Source organism: Silurus aristotelis, assembly GCF_946808225.1.
Source record: "Silurus aristotelis genome assembly, chromosome: 1".
Taxonomy (NCBI): domain Eukaryota; kingdom Metazoa; phylum Chordata; class Actinopteri; order Siluriformes; family Siluridae; genus Silurus; species Silurus aristotelis.
Window position 1 is genome coordinate 42831519 of NC_139574.1, and position 19636 is coordinate 42851154.

Here is a 19636-nt window from a genome sequence, read left to right on the forward strand (position 1 = left end):
GGTGAAGAACGAAGAACGGATCAATACTTCACGTTAGAGCACAAACGTCTGCGAGACGGCCCCCGAGTCTATGAGCATGAGTTCAGAAAGTCGGTGATGTCTTTGTCTCGCCTCTGTCTCTTGCGTGCGAGTTCGGGAAAGTACGCGCTGTTGTACGGTCTGTCTCGCTCGGCCGGCTCGGTCTGTCCGTCCGTGGCTCCGCCCACTCCCGGACTCTTGTCCAGCAGGGCCTGAGCTCGTCTGCGCTCCTCCGCTTCCCTCTGCAGTCGCTCCGCACGCAGTCGCTCTTTTGAGCTGAACAACAGAGCAGACGGATTTCACATTCTGTCTGCCTGTCTGTCCATCCAAGTCGGATGTTTCAATATGAAATGAAACAGGAAATGAACCGTCTCACCTCCCCGCACTCGTCTTCTCCTTCTTCTTGTGCTTCTTCTCTTTCCGGTCCTTCACTGCCAGAGCTTTCCTTATGTCCTTCAGAGGGTCCAGACGGTCCTACACGGGCAATGGAAGACATTTCCGGCTTACTGCATTCACACACACACACACACACACACACACACGGTAAATCCTGTTATATATTATAGTATTATGATTCGCAGTACCTTTAACTTCCGGTCTTTCTTCTCCTTCTCCTCCTCACTTATACCCTTCCCTTTGCCCTTGTCGCGTCTCTCGCTCTCCTTCTCTCTCTCGCTCTCCTTTTCTGCCCCTTTGTCCCTCCATCTCTCCTTCAGGTACCAGGGCGTGGCCTCTGTACCCGGGGCGGGGCCGAGAGACACCAACAGGCCGATAGCGCGCTCCTGTTTCTCCTGTTCGACAAGCACAAGACATAATGAGGGGACGTGTGTGTGTGTGTGTGTCCAGACTGCCGGTCGTGTGTAATGTTCTCGGACACGAACCTTCTCCTCTTTCTTCTCACGCAGGTACTCAGCGTTGCCTTTCTTCTCAGACGAGTCCTCCAGAGGGAACAGGTTGAGATGCTCGGTCCCGCCAGTCTCGTGGACGGTCTCGCAGGTGGTCTCACGGGTGGTCTCGCCCTCGTCCTGGGGTCCGGACGAGAGTTCCAGAGCCGCACGCGATTTCCTCCGCAGGTACGCCGTCCGAGCCTAGAAACACATTTAAATATTATTCATTATAAATATTATTACTTTATACATCATATGCAAATTAAATATTATAAAGAATATAAAACAGTTACGTTTATTATTATTATTATTATTATAATACATTCATTTCTATATCAACATTTCGTTGTGCAATGCCTGAGTCACGTGACAGCGGCGTTCACGCGGTTGCCACGGTTACCTCCTGCTCCGCGCGCTCGCCGCGCCGCCGGACTTCTTTCTCCTCCGCGGCCGCGCGCTCCTCGTCTCGGCGCACGCGCGCGACGTTGTCCTTGTTGCGCACGTGCCAGCTTTTTTTCGGCAAAATGTTCATTTTTTTATTCTATACCTCGGAAAAAAAAAACCCCGAACGAAAATTCAATAAAAATACACAAATAAAAGCCAAATATATGTTGTTTTTTTTCTTTCTATAATCCGCGACAATGAGCGAATTAGCCAGGCGTTAGCTAGCTAGCGTCGAAAGACTGAACTCGTTCACTCAGTCCGTGTTTAAGTCTTTTTGTGAAAAAATGAATTGTTTCCGCTCATCGAAAAAAATCCACTAATTAAATTATCATTGAAAAAAAATCCTAGCAAACATTTTAAGTCGTAGCAAACCAGCGACAGGAAAACACCGGAAGTGGCCGTAACACGACGCGTACGTAATGACGTAGGACTTAGTGGAGAAATACCGGTAACTCTCGCAAGGTGGCGCTTAGGGTCCAGAGCCTGAAGTTTAGTGTACAAATTATTATTATTATTATTATTATTATTATTATTATTATTATTATTAAATTAAAATAAATTAATAAAAAAAACACTGCAGGTGACCATTACATCCAAATATAATAATTTGGATGTAATGATTTATATAGATACAACATGGAGGCTTTATTTGTAATTTATCTAAATTTTTTTTATCATTTTTTTCACATTACAGATAGATAGATATACCAATAGACACACTTTATTGATATGTACATATCTTTTTTTACATCATATTACAGCATATGGTAAAGGCACAGAGCAAACCCTCTCATAATCACTGTATAATTATAGTAAAAAAAAAAAAAAGGTTCCTATGGAATGACCTGAATGTCAAGTGTCTCTCTTATAATATCCACTGTTTCTAAAGTCTTCTTCATTTAACTCAAACACAGAATTGTAATTTCCTTCCCATCTGGGCGCGGCATTTCCTGCTTCTCCGAGTTTCATTACATGCTCATTTCGGGAAACTTTTGCACTCAGATCCTTGATCTGTTTGATCAGGAACTGTTTGTCTCGTCCTTCCTGTATTGACATGGAGAAAGCAAGTGAAAGCGTTGTACGATTTAATCACACTTTGGAAATAAAGCTATAAAAGGTGTTTCGCCTGCAGTATATCAGACCAGGACACACTCACCAGTTTGTGTTGTTTTTTCAGGAGGTCAACGGTTTTCCCGTAAACTGAAGCCAACGCAGCCACGTAACACATCACCACACTGCACATAACACAACGTTATACTCGTTTATAAATATATTTAGATCCACTATATCCACTACACCACCGCTAGCCACAAATTCTGTAAATAAAGACAGAAAGACAGACAGACAGACAAACAGATAGATAGACAGACAGACATTCAGACAGACAGACAGATATATAGATAGACATTCAGACAGACAGACATTTAAACATACAGACAGACAGACAGACAGACAGACATTCAAACAGACATACATTCAAACAGACAGACAGACATTTAAACATTCAAACAGACATTCAAACAGACAGACAGACATTCAAACAGACATTCAAACAGACAGACTTTCAAACAGACAGACAGACATTCAAACATTCAAACAGACATTCAAACAGACAGACTTTCAAACAGACAGACAGACAGACATTCAAACAGACAGACAGACATTCAAACATTCAAACAGACATTCAAACAGACAGACTTTCAAACAGACATTCAAACAGACAGACAGACATTCAAACAGACAGACAGACATTCAAACAGACAGACAGACATTCAAACAGACAGACAGACAGACAGACAGACATTTAAACAGACAGACAGACAGACAGACAGACAGACAGACAGACAGACAGACAGACAGACATTCAAACAAACAGACAGATATTTAGACAGATAGAGAGACAGACAGACAGACATACAAACAGACAAACAGACATTTAGATAATCAGACAGACAGACAGACAGACAGACAGACAGACAGACAGACAGACAGTTCACTAACCATGATAAAATGAAAAGCGGGATGGAGAAAGCTTGTGAGCCGACGTACAGAAGAAACTCCTGCGTTGTGACGGACAGCGAACGGAAGGAAGCAGGAACCACAGCCCACATGGAGGAGAAGAAACGAAACGGCCCGCATCCATAGGACGGATGAATACTGCAGATCATCATCATCATCATCATCATCATAATACAATGCTGCTGGAGCGATTTTCTAGATATCGTATATGATAGAATATAGCTATACTAATCCTCCAACACGTGTGTGTGTGTGTGTGTGTGTGTGTGTGTGTGTGTGTGTGTGTGTGTGTGTGTGTGTGTGTGTGTGTGTGTGTGTTGACTCACCTAGCAACACTATAAATGAGCACCACACTAGAGAGCGCCCAGCCGAACACAAGAACCAGGAAGATAAAGAAGTTGGAGCTGGTGGAGCGGAACGTCCTCACGGCTGGACGACAGTTGTGGAATAGAGTGACCTGAAAAGAGAGAGAGAGAGAGAGAGAGAGAGAGAGAGAGAGAGAGAGAGAGAGAGAAGAATATGGGCACAGATAAATTGACAGACAGACAGTTTTTACTACTAATGTATTACTACTTATAATAGTGATAATAATAGTGATAATAATAATGATACTTTTTTGCAGTAGAAGATGATGATGAACTTGATGGTGTTGATGAGGGGCAGTATGGGGCAGAACAACGCGCCACTCCACACTACAGTCTGACTGTAAACGAGCGCTAACACGTTTGAGGGAACAACAAACTCCTGACGCCCGAACCACTGAGACAGCTTACACGAGCAGTGATCCACCATCAGCCTGTAAAACACACACACACACACACACGCACACACGATGTACACCGTGATCACAGACAAAAAGACAGATAGGGGACGGATTAATAAACAGACTAACCTGCGAGGAAACTCAACCAGTATCAGCACCGCGATTGTGATCAGAAAGTCAAACAGCGTCAGTTTGTACATTTCCTGTCCGACACGTGTCTCCCAGCACTGTTTGTGTACGTGTGTGTGAGATAGAAGTTAAAAACAATATATACATAATTAAAAAAAACTGAATTATTATTCAGATTTCCAACCAAATTGACAAATATTGCCTAATAGTTTACCACAGGAGGTTATTACTAGCACTAAAATCACCACAGGAGGTTATTACTAGCACTAAAATCACCACAGGAGGTTATCACTAGTACTAAAATCACCACAGGAGGTTATCACTAGCACTAAAATCACCACAGGAGGTTATCACTAGTACTAAAATCACCACAGGAGGTTATCACTAGCACTAAAATCACCACAGGAGGTTATTACTAGTACTAAAATCACCACAGGAGGTTATCACTAGCACTAAAATCACCACAGGAGGTTATCACTAGCACTAAAATCACCACAGGAGGTTATTACTAACACTAAAATCACCACAGGAGGTTATCACTAGCATTAAAATCACCACAGGAAGTTATTACTAGCACTAAAATTATCAAAGAAGGTAATTACTAATTAAATTTACCACAAGGGGTCTTTGCTAGTTCTCAAGTTAGCTGTCAGAGAAGATTACTTGCCTAAGTCCAGTATATACTGTTCATTTATTTTATATATTTTATTATTATTCATTGTTGTGCATATGTATACCTGGTAATTTGTGTAACTGTAACTGCAGGGTAAACATTTTTGATCCTCTGCGTTTCCTTTACACGTGATCTGTTCCCACAGAGTGGACAAGAGTACAGCTAAACTCACGAATCGGAGGAACACAGCCCTTAACAGAGAGAGCGGGGAAAACGTTAGCGTAAAAATTGAAAGATAATTCGGAATTATTTGTGCGTTTGTGTGCGCGTGACTAACCGTAGCAAAGCGAGGATCACTGTGATGCTAGGTGAATATTTCTCCAGTTTAGCGATCTGGTCACACAGGAATGGAACAACAAAATTGCTGGCGGTTATAACGATGGAGGGAAGATACTGCAGCAGCAATCCCACAACGCCGTCCTGCTGCGGAAACTGAACCGAGAAAAACGCTCATTAGCTCTTTCCCACCAGGAACCACGTTCTGTATTGTTTACTGTTTTACAGCTATAATTCTGAAGTTGATTAAAAAAATCGTATTATTTTTACGGCAAAATGGGTTCCAATGAATCCCCAGCTAGTTATTAGCTATAAGCTGTTTAGCTAAAAATCTTACAATTTACAAAATGTTTAAAAATCATTTGCTCTTAAAAGTACGTATACGTGCCCCCATTTATTCAAAATTGTGTTATTCATTTGTCAAATGTGACTTTTGCTAAAAACCGAAGCTAGCACTGTTGTACCTGCTGACTGTATAGAGTGGCGGAACCGATGGCGAAGAAGGCGCCGACTATCATGGCCAAAGCAATAAGGCTTAGGAGGACTCGGAGGGAATAAAGAATGAACACTTGAGACAGAGTGAGCGAGTCAGATTTCTTCTTAATCCTCTCCTCCTCCAGATCCACCTGGCAGGAGACAGATGCAAGAAAGAAAGAGGAAGAGAAGAAGAAGAAGCAAAAGAGACAGCGTTTAGAAATGTGTTTATTGACAGTCGGCCATTTTGTTTGCAGAATTAAGCCATCATTTCAGGACGTTGACCATGTAAATGAGGGCAGTACCTCCTGCTAGACTCCCAATCGGGAAGTAATGCAGCATTTTGGTCACATGGTATGTTAAAGTACAATACAATACAATACGAAACTTGTGAAACCTCATTTTGAGCATATTTAGCTACCTGTAGGCAATAGCGCAGGTTGTTGTGTTTAACTTTGGCAGCTCCTGGATCCTGAAGGCCGTGATCCCACCCTGTAAAAACAAGCACACTGTACCCTCCTAATCGTCCGCCGTCCATCGCCACGATGAGCCGCACCACTCCACCCATCCTGCTGATCGATCAGAGGGGTTTGTTCTTATATTCTTTTGGATGTAGATGCTACACAAGCGTACCAATGTTGTTGTATTTACCGGACCACGATGCATAACAGGCAAAACAGGAAGTAGAAAGCGGCGGTGAGCAGGTAAGCCAATGGAATGTTGTAAGAAAACCCATTGCTTAGGACCTCTGTGTTGTTATAAAACCCATAGAACAAATACGAGTACTCCATGAAGCCCTGAAAGAAAACAAGGAACATTATTGGTAGGTAAAAAAACAAAAAAAACAATGAGTTACCAAAGTTGTGTGTGTATGTTTGTCATACAGTTCCTGAGAGCAAATCCAGGAAGTAGGTGTAGTAAATAGTCAGAGGTTGAGGCTGAACGTCATAAAGCAGGCACACTTCCACACCTACATCAAAAACAGGAGTACCACATCATCCACAGGGGTACATATAAAATATATATTGTTCTGCAGTAACTCTGAAGTCCCAGCAACTCCCATTTGTCAGATCCAGGTTATAATAAGACAGTCAGGTAAGCAGAAGACATTGGCCAGACAAGCAAGCAATTGTTTGACAAGAGGCTACCACCGCCATGCTTCATTATTGGTGCGATGTTTGGTTGTAATTAATATATCATTGTCAGAATCTAGTCAATCATTGTTCAAGGTTGGGAAACTGTCTATACAGGAAACTAAGGCTTGGATTTATCCAGGCGGCTGCACTATAAATATCTATCAGAAACAGATCGACGGTACAAGACCAAAACTTGCTGCCTGTGCCATGGTACCTCAAATTGAATACGAAGCACCTTTTACCTGAAAGGTTGAGGGAGGGAACGAGTAATTGACCACTCGAGTTGTTTGAGCGGAAAACGATGCTGGGGATGATAACGAACCCGGCCATCAACATGAAGGACAGGAAGTTCAGAATAACCAGGAATCGCAAGAACAGGAAGTAGGATTGGACGCCTCCTCCGAAATGTCCTGTTTGGAAAGTAAAACCACAGCTAGAAAACATTGTTTCCTTTCACTAAGAGAGCCCAAACAAACCTTTTTTTTGATGGTACCTCCAATCTGGTGCATGGACTTCCTCCAGAGCTCGATGAAATATAAAACGCTCCACAGGTCCTCGCGAAAACGCTGAAAGGTCTTGGAGGAACGGAAACGCCAGGAGCCCCAACTAGAGACAACAGGAATTTGCATCTGCTGCACCTGCCTGAGAAACGGCAAGAAGAACAGACATCAGACTGACAGCTACGTTTGCATTTGATTGACATTTTGTAAAGAAACAATATTGTACCGTATAGCTTTCTTCAGCCCCATGTGGAGCGGCAGTTCTCTGAGCTTTTGCATTTTGTCTGCATTTTCATCCTCGCCCTCGTCCTCATTGGGACGCGAGTTCCAGTCAAACTGCACTGTGCCCTCAATTCCTTCGTTCAAGGGACCTTTGCGTAACCTTAGTGAGCCGTAGCCGCTGTTAGGACCTTGGGCAAGAAATGCAAGGAACAGGAAGTGATAGGTGCAGATACCATTACTGTTATTGGGTATAACGTGCACTAGCTGCTTTGGATAGAAAATCTGGAATCTTGAAGCCCGTTTCTGCCACGTCGGAATTGTACGAGAAACAAAAGTCAGGGTGCATAGCAGGTCAAATGAGACAGGACCCTACATCCAAACAAAGCGCTTAAAGCCAAATTATAATCCTTTAGCTAGTTAAGTTGAACAAAGATGGTATACATGGTTTCCTTCCAACTTCATTTGATTTATACGATCCCAGAATTCCGAATGCTGATGTCTGATTGCATGTAGGTGAAGATAAAAAAAAAGCAATACAAACCAAATTTCTTATTGGAGAAGCGGTAAACATCTTACCTTCTCGGTTGAATTCTCTCAGCTCCATCAGAAGTGCGATAGATCCACCAATCAAACTTCAAGCATTTAAACACTCATCTGTCTGACCGTAGTATTTGGTGGGGGAGAATAACTATGTGATAGTGTGTGTGTGTCTATCCAGGAATTTATCCTGCCTGGACTTTGAGCTCTGAAAGAAAATTACCACTCAGCTACACTTCCTTGTATGACAGGACCTTCATTTCCTATTGTGAGGCCAGTTTGTGTTTATACAGAGGCAGGGTTGCAAATTAATCCGAGGGGGAATGCACCACGGAACTGGTTTGGCCTCGTCTCAATGGTAACGTCCAGTTCTTTCAGGAACAATGCCTTTTTAAATGCAACGTTCCAAATATTAACCCTCTCTTGATGCTTTCTTCATAATGTTTTTAATGCCTGCGGTTCCAAATGCAGGCTTGTCTGGACGTGCCCCCAATCATTTGTAGTGTAGGGTGTCTCACATTATTTAATATATATAGCGGGACACGTACACACTGCAAGTCCACCATGGACGTGTCCCGAATCACCACATTATGGACGTGTCCCAAACGAAATTCAATATTCTCTATTCACAGAAGCAGAGGCTACCACTGGTTACCAAGGAGACCGGGGCAGGTCCAGGTGTGCATGTACTTTGCATATATATGGACTGATAATAAAGTGTGTGTGTGTGTTTAACATTTATTGCTGTAGTGTTTCTTCTGGGACATTTAAGCCGCCATAAAGTGTGATTACACACACACACACACACACACACACACACACACACACACACACACACACACACACACACACCCATAATGATATGGCTTCCTGAATAAGAATTATCTTAGTTGTAAACCACACAACGTGCCCCCCGCCAACAAGTGTGGCCTACTTTGGATGTTAAAACTGCCAAGATTGTCCGCGAATAGCACGGACTAGCGTGTTACGATGGCACGGGTGGGATATAGTTTCCCAAGTTAGCGGTCCCTTCTTGAAGTTGTTGTGTCGGAAGCAGGAAAAAGGGCATGTTTAAGGATCTGAGCGACTTTCACCCAAGTCCGATTGGGAGGTCCTGGTCAGGAAATCTCCAAAACTGAAAGTATTGTGGGGTGTTTATGGTATGCAGTGGTTGGTACCTAAAAAAATTGCTCCGAAGAAGGGCAACCGGTCAAACAAGAGACAAAGTCATGGCCGCCCACTGTTGTGTGTGAGGAGAGATGACAGTACTGTCTGGTCTGGACCCACATTGTAGTACAGGAGATAAAAGGAAGAGAGACAGAAGACAGATAGTAAACAGACGGAAGACAGACGAAAGACACACCAAAGAGAGACAGACTGAAGACAGTCAAAAGACGGACTGAAGAGAGACCGAAGACTCCAGATGCTTTAGTCTCACTTTAGATATTACTGAAGGTCTTGTGAAGTTCAGGCTGTTTTTGTGGACACACAAAATTACACATAGCTAAAATGTTTCGCTAGCTCGGTTATTAGCTAACAGCACTAGCTGCTGGTGTTCTACAATAACAGAAACAGGATCTGGAGTTACATTTTAAAATGTTTAATATTAACACGTGAAGACGAGAAACACTTTTTAACCCCACCAAGTAAAATAGTTTTCAAAATGTACACGTTTACAGTCACGTGACGGCACCGCCGAGTAAAATACGGTGATGTTTGTAAAAAAGAAAAGGAAAAAAAGATGCACGTCCACGAATATGTAAGGTAGTATTTAGCTAGCATAATTTTCGCAACGATAAAAGATGCTTGAAAAAAAAATTGTTTCACGTAGCATTACTCACGCCAGGAGAATGTTTCAAAGATTTGGTACCCAAAAACGAAAAAAAAAAATTAAATAATAAAATTGAATGGACTTCAACTCCCATGATCCTTTGCGGATTCCCGTAGCAAGTATGCCGTCTCACGCTTACGTTCACGTTCTTGACCTCAAACGTTCGAATGGCAGTGGAGGGTTGGCTGGTTGTACGTGCGGACGCAGTGCATGATGGGTAACATAGTATTTGATTACCTTTATACGTTGAAAACAATAGACAGTATTGAAGCAATGCATGCTGGGAAATGTAGTCCATTTTTGGCACACTCTACACTAGTGTCTCAACACTAGGGACAGTTTTCTTCTCCGTTTTTTTCTGCTTTTATACAGTTGGCACAAGTGCATTCTGGGATATGGAATGCTGTTTAGTCCCCCAGATGAGATTTTTGTGCAGTGCATGCTGGGATATGGTGTAATAATACACTGGTTACACTCAACCAATACTGGCACATGAGACTTTTCTATCCATTTTCATTCAGTCCTCTAAATCTGTCCATCATCCATCCGTCCATCCGACTGAAACATAAAAAAAAAAAAAAAAAAAAAAAAGTCCATACTCCGTTTCAGTTCTGTTTTTAACACGCTGCTGTTCGTTTTTGTTTTTTTTGCTCACCATTTTTCCTTCATCACTCCATCATACTCTCCTGATTCCTTCCTTTCATTTTCTCTTTTTTGCCTTCCTTCGTTCCTTCTTGCCTTATTTTTCTTTCTTGTCGTCTTTCTTTCTTTCCTTCCTTCTTGCCTTCTTTCTTTTTCTTCATCTAGCTCTCTCTCTCTCTCTCTCTCTCTCTCTTTCCTTCCTGCATTTTCTCTCTTTTTTCCCCTTCCTGTTTTTTTTCTTCTTTTCTTTCTTCCTTCCTGCCTTTTCTTTCTTTCTTCCTTCCTGCCTTTTCTTTCTTTCTTTCTTTCTTTCTTCCATCCTTCCTTCCCCCCTTCTTTGGTCCCCTTCTTTCTATCAGATGAATGAGGAGGCGTGGAGGTAAAAACAGCGCTGAAACGGAGTGGGTGCTGAAGCAGTGCATGCTGGGATTTTGCAGCTGTCACACATCAGGAACACATCGAGCGCATCGTTTAGAACCTTAAATCCCATAATGCACTGTAGCAAGCGTGAGGCAGTCCCGAGACGAGAGTCAGTTCTCCGCCTTGACCCTCGGCTTGTCCTTCGTCCCGCCGCCCATCAGGCGTCCGGCGGCGATGCAGACCAGCGCCACCACGTGGATGATGAAGTAAATGGAGCTCCAGTAGTGCAGCGTGTCTCCGGCCTTCAGCAGGACGAAGCCCATGCACATGTAGTCGTACGCTCGCATCTTCAGGAACCAGTGCACCCAGTCGAACACCTTCTGTCCCCCAGCGCCCAGACGCGATCGCACGCTCGACTCCATGGCTAACTCTGCAGCGATACACACCGGGATGGTCAGGAAGGACAGGTAATACCCCACATGTAGACCGTGCCAGTACGCGCTCACTAACATCGTCCATCCCGCTCTAGAGGAGGGGAGAGAGAAAGAGAGAGAGACACACACACAAAGACAGGCAGACACATGGAGAGACAGACAGACAGAGAGAGAGAGGCAGACAGACAGACAGGGAGAGACAGACAGACACAGAGAGAGACACAGACAGACACAGAGAAAGACAGAGATAGAGAGAGAGAGAGACAGACAGACAGACAGACAAAGACAAACAGACAGAGAGAGAGAGAGAGAGAGAGAGAGAGAGAGAGGCAGACAGACACAGAGAGAGAGAGAGACAAAGACAAACAGACAGAGAGAGAGAGGCAGACAGAGACACACAGTCCATTATTATCATGTTATTTGAACACATTGAACTAATCAACAGGAATTTTATTAATCAAACTTCAGACACACACTAAACCTCTCATGTGTGTGTGTGTGTGTGTGTGTGTTACCTCAGCGCGTAGGCTCTGAACGGTGCACTGCTGTAGACGTACTGATGAAGCCACCACTGCACGGTCATGTTCCAGTAGCGCATGCCGTGTCGGACTTTCACACAGAAGTCTGTGTTGTAGCAGTCGATGTTCTGGATGGTTCGGAAGTCATACTCGACGGGAGCGCCGGGCTCGGGGCTACACACACACACACACACATTACCATCAGCGTCAGCGTTCACATCACAAAAGCTAGCAGCAAACACACACCACACCTGTATTGTATTGTAGGCCCGCCTCCTGGTTTAGACTCCGCCCCCTTTGGGTAACACCCGAGCCCCGCTGTGATGCATCCGGCCTCGGCTCCGCACCACGCCGAGTAGAACCTCATGCGGAACACGAAGAACACCGCCACCATGTAGAAGAACCTACAACGGTTACATTAGGTTAGTTGCCTAGCAACCGCGGTTCCGTCGTTCAGAAGCAGAAGAAGGTGGCGGCACCTGAAGAAAAAGTTGTGCTCCAGGAAGTCGTCGGTGCGAACGTAGGACAACGGGAAAAGGAAGTTAACACTCAGGAAGAGAGCGCCGTAGACGGGGACCATCTTTAACCTGCTCAGGCACGGCGCTTTACACGGCAGCGAGACAGGATCGGTCTGCTCCAGCCAGTCCACGTACGTCTGGTAGCGGAAGAACGGCCCTGAGGACAGAGAAATAGAATGGGGTCGGTAGGTGGAGTTAAAGAAGCATGGGGTTTAGCTAGCGATAGTACGCCCCCCCCTGGACCTGAAAACCTTGTGCCTTGTGGAGTGGGGACCCAGGTACCCAGGTACCCCATTTACTCTCTGGAAAAGTCTGGCCAAAAAGGGGTTCTTTCTTTGCATATCCCAGTCATGGGCGGAGCGCCATCATACAGAGCTCCCGTGGCAGAGGTTAAGGGCCTTGCTCAAGGGCCCAAGAGTGGCAACTTGGCGTTTCTGGGGCTTGAACCCCCTGAAGTTCGGATCAGCAACCTAGAGCCTCAACCACTGGCCTACCACTAGCAAGGATCTGTGAAGGTTACAAGTGCGATAATTTCGCCTAAGTATTAGTAGTAAGCGGAGCAACGTTGCATAGGGGGAGTGGCTACCCCCGCAACCAAATTACCTGTCATGACCCCAACGTAGCAGTAGCTGTACGAGACGACGTCATACAGGGAAGGCTCGTGAGACAGACAGCTGTTTACGGACGACTTGGAGAAGGAGCTCACGTCCTTTTTCTTCTCAGAGTGATAGCTCTGGACCTCATACGCCAGACTGACCATCTGTAACACCCGACATTTACAATTCATTTTTTATGTAACGTGCACGACAGCAGGAGAATCCTGAACCGCGCCGAAACTGACCTTCAGCGTGAGGAGGAGCTGGATGGCGTTGGCGAACGGCGTCGGAGAAGGAAGTCCGAACCATGTGACCATACGAAAGAATAACAGGTACAGGAACGTCCATGCTAGAGAAAGGGGCGGAGCTTTCCTGTCAAAAAAAAAAAAAAAAAAAAGGAGAGACTATATTAAATAATATTCAATATTTTGGTCTTTTTGATACAATATTCAAAATCGTACTCGAGGAAATATAGGACAAAACGGGGGGCGCCCTCTAGTGGCGACCTTCCGATCAGCAACCCAGTTTTTTTGCTAATAAACCTCTTGACCAGGGAATTTTGTTTATAGGGGTGTGTGTGCGTGTGTGTGTGCCTGTGTGTGTGTGTGTGTGTGTGTGTGTGTGTGTGTGTGTGTGTGGTAACATCCGGTTCCCGTTTGGGGCCGCCAAGTCCCCATTTCCTTAATGGATCTGTTGCCTCTCAAATGGTATTTTGACACACAAACACACACACTGACCTCCAGTTGATTCGGATAATCAGCCACGTCCCCAGGACGGTGCACAGCGAGTGTAAAGTGTGTATTCCACAAGTAGCGACAACAATAAGGAGCCCCAAGCTCAGCGCTGCCCCCTGCTTGACTGGAGGACCTGTTACACAACACACAAATAGTTTCAGGTATCAGAAAAAGTATGACCACCTAAAAAAAAACCCTTTGGAAAGCAACAGTCCAGTGACGGTAGACGCCATCAACGTCCTGCCGAGCGTCAAAAACTTACTGAGGTAGCGGAACAGGACCCCGACGGGGACGGACGCCGCCAGGATCCCCAGGTACACCAGCTCTTCCGGAGACATCTCTCTGTTCACGGATAAACGAAAGAATAATCCTGTGAGGGCCTTCGTTAGTCTTATAAATGAAAGTTTTATTATTTTTTTACCTTGCTGCGGTTACGCCGGATTTGCATGTGATGTGAAACAGGACGTTCTAACATTCGCATGCAAACACAGATACGACAGATAACGAGCTCAGATCAGGCGTCTGATGTGTTGTTAAAAAAAAAAAAAAAAAAAAAAAAAAAAAAAAAAAAGTCGCTGTTCGCCTACGATTTATCACATTTGTTTACAAATTAAAATAGGAATATTATATCTTTCAGGCTCCAAACACTTTTCTCCAAACACCTCACGTACGTCATTAACACTGATCTCACTTTTGCAGCAATCTTACTCATCATTTCCTATCACAATGTGAAATATTGTGTGTGTGTGTGTGTGTGTGTATATATATATATATATATATATATATAGATAGATAGATAGATAGATAGATAGATAGATAGATAGATAGATAGATGTGTATATTGGTTGGACATCACATTATTAGAAATTAGACACATAATTAATAGCAGCACATTCATAAAAAATTATATATATAAGATTGCTGATTGCTAACATGCTAACCAGGCACAGTACACAACTACAATCCAAACACAACAAGACAAGCGATTTATCTTTTTTTTTTATATATATATATATATAACCCTTTATTTATATTCTAAAAGCCTGAACTTTTTTTTTAAAAGATCATTATTATTAATACTTACGTGTAGCGTGTAGAAGCGTGTTCCTGGAACGCACAGAATGAGTAAATCACTTCCTGTTTTCTAACCGCACACGCCCCCCATTGGTCGACGTAACCACACGAGCTGGTGAACTCGAGCTCTGATTGGACGCTCGGTTTCCTCACCTTTCGAATGAGCCGGGGTGTGTGCGCGCGGTCACGTGACCTGAAGCAACCGGTACGCAATTCGATTCATTTGATTCTTTGGGGTGGAGTGAATCATATATTTCTTGTGTTATTTGTATTGTAAATCATATATATTTTGTATCTTTATAAACGTAAAGTAAATCATATATTTCTGTATTATTATTATTAAAACAAGTATTATTTGCTTTATCACACACACAATTATTATTATACTCACGTTAAATGTTAATAAACATTTAAACGTATTGTTTGCATTTTTATATATAATAGAAATAACGTGTGTATAATAATAATTGTGTGTGTGTGTGTGTGTGTGTGTGTATAATTGAAGAAGTATATAAACGAATCACTCTTTAAGACGACTCGTTCTTCTGAGTCACATTACAGAGTCGTTTAAATCGGATTGGACTAAACGACTCATTCGAGATTCAAAGAACCGACTCAGTAAAATGATCCGATCTTCCCAGCACTAACACGGCCTGACACCGATCACGTGACGTCCCCGGAGTCGATTCATTCGGTTCTGTTTCGAACGCGCGAGTCGACTCTGACCTATGCGCTAATAAAAAACAAACAAACAAAGAAAAACAAAACAAATACAGCTTCAACATCCTGTGCACGTGATTGGTATTAATAGCGATTTTACCTGAAAGTCTAAGTATATATTCATAAATTCATCATTGCGGCTGTAAGAGGTGAACTTTGACACAGTTCCTCTCCAACGAAGGACGACGCTTGCGCGCGCGCGCACACGGAACAAGGTACTAGAAGCGAGCGAGCGGATTTAAATACGTATGTTATTGTTTACACTGATCGTGTGCAAAGACAAAAAAAGACACCAAACTTTATTTATTTATATTATCCGCAGATGTCCAGGAAAGTGATAGAACTTTTCTACGACGTGGTTTCTCCCTATTCCTGGCTGGGATTTGAGGTCAGTTTGTTTCTCGTGCACTCTCTAAGTGAGCTTGGTGCGCATGCGTACTAATTGCATACTAATGCATTCATGCATGCATACTAGTGTAGTATAATATGGTAAAGATGGGAAGGAAGGTGACCAATGTGTGTGTGTGTGTGTGTGTGTGTGTGTGTGTGTGTGTGTGAGAGTGTGTGTGAAGACAATAAACCAAGCAGTAGTAATCAAGGGTTAATACAATATCCTGATAACACACTAAAGATCTTTATATTTATATACATCTATTAGGGGGCGTGGCTTTTGTCCTGTAATAATAATTAATATTATTAATAAGATATAAATATTATACAGCGCTCTCCGTACAGCGTGCAGTCTCGCATGGAAAAACAAACAGCACGTGGTGTCAGTGATTCGCCTCTAGATGTCGCTCTTGTAATAAAAGCGGAATGAGAGCAGGAAAAACTATCGCTATAGCTTTTTTGCCAACAGCCAATCAGCAATCAACTATCAGTGCTTCGACATCTATTAATAACCAGGGGGCATATACAGCTATGATGTGAGTAAAACATCTGTTTAAAGTCAAAATATGTTCCTGGCATTGTTCAGAGGGCTGTTTTAAATGTGAATGTGGGCGGTAGATTGGGGACCCCTGCTCTAACCTATGATCATGAGTTGTGGTCGGCTCGTCAAATAATCCAAAATCCTTTTGCACAGACGAGGGTCCAATCCTACGTCTAACTTTTTGCGGCGAGTTTGTTTAGAACGATGGCCTCGAAGCCAAATGGGCATCATTCTAACTAGAGGATGACTGATTGCAAAAAAATACATACCGATAGTTTTTCCGGGTTGCTTATACAGTACAAGTATATATCGCTGATGCCACATGCTTTTATTTGACCTTTTTTTTTTATTATTAATTTTTCTACTTAAATTTTTTTATTTGACTTAATATTTATTAATATAATTAATATATTTTTCATTTAGCACATTTTTATGATTCAGTACTAAGCAATGGACAGTGTTCATTCCAGCATCTGGGTGCAGCTGGATTAGGGACAGGGTAAAGCTATCTGAAAACTTACTACTATTCCAAAATGTACGGCAATTGTTGACAATTTAGCTTTTTTTTTCTTCCGTGCATTTCAGGTGCTGTGTCGCTACAGAAATGTGTGGAACATGGAGCTCAAATTACGCCCCGCCTTTCTGGGCGGAGTCATGCAAGAGTCAGGTAATCATAGATTTAGAATCATACTGCCGGTAGTTTGACGAGATGACTTCTGGATTTGGGAATGGCTATATAACTTTTAATAAAAGTGGGCGGGGTTTCCTTACACTTGAAAGCTACTATAATGGTAAATATAATAATAATGAGTAAAACGTCACTATTTTCCTGGCCACGTTTTTAAAATCATGTGTGTGTGTTTGTAGGTAACAAACCGCCTGCAATGGTGCCAAATAAAGGCCTGTACATGGTGCAGGATTTAAACCGGCTGGCGTCTTTTATGAACATCCCCCTGCGTCACCCGTCCGACCCGTTCGAGGTCATGTTTCAGAAAGGTATATATTTGTTGAAGGTCCATGTTTTGATACAATAATGTAAATATTAATGATATTTAATGACTTTACTTGAAATTATAACACGTTATGATGGATCCTTTAATGCGGTGGCATGAAATTGTCCCTTTACTTGAACTAAGACGTGTTCTAGCAGGACATTTGTACAGAAAGCTAGCGCCATGAAGATCTGCTTTCTATGGGTTGGTTGATCTGCTATAAAACTTCAACCTTTATTAGACCCCTTTGGGATAAATTTATTATAAGATCGAACAAACGAAAAGATCGAAAAGTTTGTCCACAAACTTTGCATGGAAAAATTCTCGCTTTCCGTCGCTATGCAGGTTCTCTCTCCGCCATGCGATTCCTAACGGCCGTCGCGGAGAAGGAGAAAGACGGTGACCGCTGGGTGGAGAAGGTTTCTAGGGAAGTCTGGATGCGGATCTGGAGCAGGGATGAGGATATCTGTGAGCCAGCGTCTCTTTCTGAGGTAACTTTTACGTGTAGGTGTGTGTGTTTACCACCAGGGGTCATAGTTGGATAATGTAATCGCTTTATTAGTTTTGCTCCCTGAAAGGTTTTTTGTCACCAACATCATTGAAGGCTTTCAAGAGACTAAACAAGCAAATGAGCAGCCTGTGTGGATAGAAATGGTCGAATTCTTCAGATGTTGTAGAGAAGAAATCGACAAGAACGAGCCACATTAGCAACATGTGAGGAGGACAGTTGATTGTCCATAGTTACACCAAGGTTGCCAGCAGTGGCAGAGAGTCATGAAGAGTAATCGGAGATCTTGACCTGGAGATGAATCACCTGGGATGACCAGCAGTTCTGCTACAATAATGTGACTCTTTGGCACGACTGTCCCATTCACAGATGAAACAATGGTACTTTGTATAGCCGAGCTGCAGTCCCGGTAACAGAGTAAACACCCTTAGATCTCTACAGATATTTCAGTTGTACTTGCTGTACTGGATGTGCTGAGCAAGGCCCTTAACCCCATAGCTGCTGAGATGTACTAATGAGGAAAGTCGTTTTTTGGATAAGGGTGCCTGCCAAATGCTGTAAATGTAAACTCAACCCGGAAAAACTATCGGTATGGATATCGGTGGAGGACGTTTCTAGGAAAGTCTGGATGTGCATCTGGAGCAGGGACGAGGATATCTGTGAGCCAGCGTCACTTTCTGAGGTGACTTTTACATGTAGGTGTGTGTGTGTAAAAGTCAACGAATTCATTAAACAGGCCTGTTCATTCAGCTCCAAATGAATACAAACCGTTACATCCAAAATGAAAGAGAACAAAGACTCAGTAATTCGCCTCTAGAGGCTGCTTTCATACTGTACAGCGCAACCCGGAAAAACTATCAATATGGATTTTTGCTAGGCGGTGCTGATCATTTGGCGAAACCGATAAATCGGTCGACCTCTAGTAGAAAATATAAACTGTTATATTACTCCTTACACACCTTGATCCATAAAAATAGAAATCTGGTCCTATATTTCTGTGTTTTTCAGGCAGGACTGAAGGCAGGTTTGTCCCCCAGCGATGTAGAAGAGATTCTCACCATGGCCAAATCTCAGCCAATTAAAGACAAGCTGAAGCAAACCACAAAGGAAGCGATCAATTATGATGTAGGCATCCGAATCGATTCCTCTTCCTGATCGCAATTCACAATGGTTTGACGTTTCATCGCGCCTCTGTCTTTATTCGCAGGCGTTCGGGTTTCCCCTGATCGTTTGCCACGTCGACGGAAAACCCAAGGTGTTCTTCGGGTCGGACAGGTTCGAGCTGATGGCGTACTGCATCGGTAAACGAGTACCTTTCGCGTTTACATTCAGCCGTTTTGTGGAATACAATGTGCCCAATTCATCCGTGGCTTTGCATTTTTGTTTTTCAGGAGAAAAGTGGCTCGGCCCACAGCCGGACAAGCGCACGTCAAATCTGTAACCCCTCCACGTTTTATCGCATTTCGATAAACTTACTCCTACTGTGTTTGTGTGTGTGTGAGGTGGGATGAGAGAAGAATAAAAAATATGCTGATACAAAGCCTCAAGTTTTGCTCATACTCATACATTATGTGGTGGAAACAGGCTTCCAGATGAAATTGTGTGTGTGTGTGAAACGAACAACCCAGGAAGCACTCAGCTACAAGGCTAAGTCCATTTCTTCACTAGCGTTCGCCGTCTCCGTCTCCATCTTTCTCCTC

The 19636-nt window shown here is 43.2% G+C and overlaps 4 protein-coding genes across 6 annotated transcripts in view; 1 reads left to right on the plus strand and 3 right to left on the minus strand.

Annotated features, from left to right (window-relative positions):
- Nucleotides 1-1739, minus strand: part of leng1 (leukocyte receptor cluster (LRC) member 1) — a 1747-nt gene extending 8 nt beyond the window's left edge. Inside the window, exons 1-5 of the mRNA XM_083541029.1 lie at nucleotides 1306-1739; nucleotides 900-1106; nucleotides 603-809; nucleotides 395-492; nucleotides 1-294 (exon numbers count right to left, since the gene is read on the minus strand). The exon at nucleotides 1-294 is cut by the window's left edge and continues 8 nt beyond it. Of these exons, the coding sequence (XP_083397155.1) occupies nucleotides 69-294; nucleotides 395-492; nucleotides 603-809; nucleotides 900-1106; nucleotides 1306-1437 (870 nt within the window). The 5' untranslated portion in view covers nucleotides 1438-1739 and the 3' untranslated portion in view covers nucleotides 1-68. The remainder of the gene's footprint in view (nucleotides 295-394; nucleotides 493-602; nucleotides 810-899; nucleotides 1107-1305) is intronic.
- Nucleotides 1740-1993: 254 nt separating this feature from the next.
- On the minus strand, nucleotides 1994-8299 carry tmc4 (transmembrane channel-like 4). The gene is made up of 16 exons (XM_083541020.1): nucleotides 8118-8299; nucleotides 7546-7729; nucleotides 7313-7461; nucleotides 7062-7229; nucleotides 6568-6653; nucleotides 6335-6480; nucleotides 6105-6252; nucleotides 5674-5835; nucleotides 5211-5365; nucleotides 4998-5124; nucleotides 4261-4358; nucleotides 3981-4164; nucleotides 3695-3825; nucleotides 3351-3506; nucleotides 2506-2584; nucleotides 1994-2393 (listed from the first exon to the last, which is right to left on the minus strand). The coding sequence occupies exons 1-16, from the start codon at nucleotides 8143-8145 to the stop codon at nucleotides 2202-2204; spliced, it is 2193 nt and encodes a 730-aa protein (XP_083397146.1). The 5' UTR covers nucleotides 8146-8299; the 3' UTR covers nucleotides 1994-2201.
- A 1363-nt stretch (nucleotides 8300-9662) lies between these two features.
- mboat7 (membrane bound O-acyltransferase domain containing 7) lies at nucleotides 9663-14927 on the minus strand. Its single transcript, XM_083541841.1, has 9 exons — nucleotides 14796-14927; nucleotides 13974-14053; nucleotides 13715-13844; nucleotides 13223-13349; nucleotides 12985-13141; nucleotides 12343-12538; nucleotides 12115-12267; nucleotides 11861-12037; nucleotides 9663-11436 (listed from the first exon to the last, which is right to left on the minus strand). Exons 2-9 carry the CDS (start codon nucleotides 14047-14049, stop codon nucleotides 11082-11084), a joined length of 1371 nt encoding a protein of 456 aa, XP_083397967.1. The 5' UTR covers nucleotides 14050-14053; nucleotides 14796-14927; the 3' UTR covers nucleotides 9663-11081.
- A 3-nt stretch (nucleotides 14928-14930) lies between these two features.
- On the plus strand, nucleotides 14931-19423 carry LOC310726492 (glutathione S-transferase kappa 1-like). Of its 3 annotated transcripts, none has more exons than XM_083542166.1 (8): nucleotides 14931-14990; nucleotides 15828-15893; nucleotides 17022-17103; nucleotides 17304-17432; nucleotides 17774-17919; nucleotides 18945-19061; nucleotides 19144-19237; nucleotides 19328-19423. In XM_083542166.1, exons 1-8 carry the CDS (start codon nucleotides 14946-14948, stop codon nucleotides 19375-19377), a joined length of 729 nt encoding a protein of 242 aa, XP_083398292.1. In that variant the 5' UTR covers nucleotides 14931-14945; the 3' UTR covers nucleotides 19378-19423. The 3 variants fall into 3 exon arrangements, with proteins under 3 accessions (XP_083398292.1, XP_083398293.1, XP_083398294.1); XM_083542167.1 differs by lacking the exon at nucleotides 14931-14990 and adding an exon at nucleotides 15426-15720; XM_083542168.1 differs by lacking the exon at nucleotides 14931-14990 and adding an exon at nucleotides 15733-15751.
- Nucleotides 19424-19636: the final 213 nt, after the last annotated feature.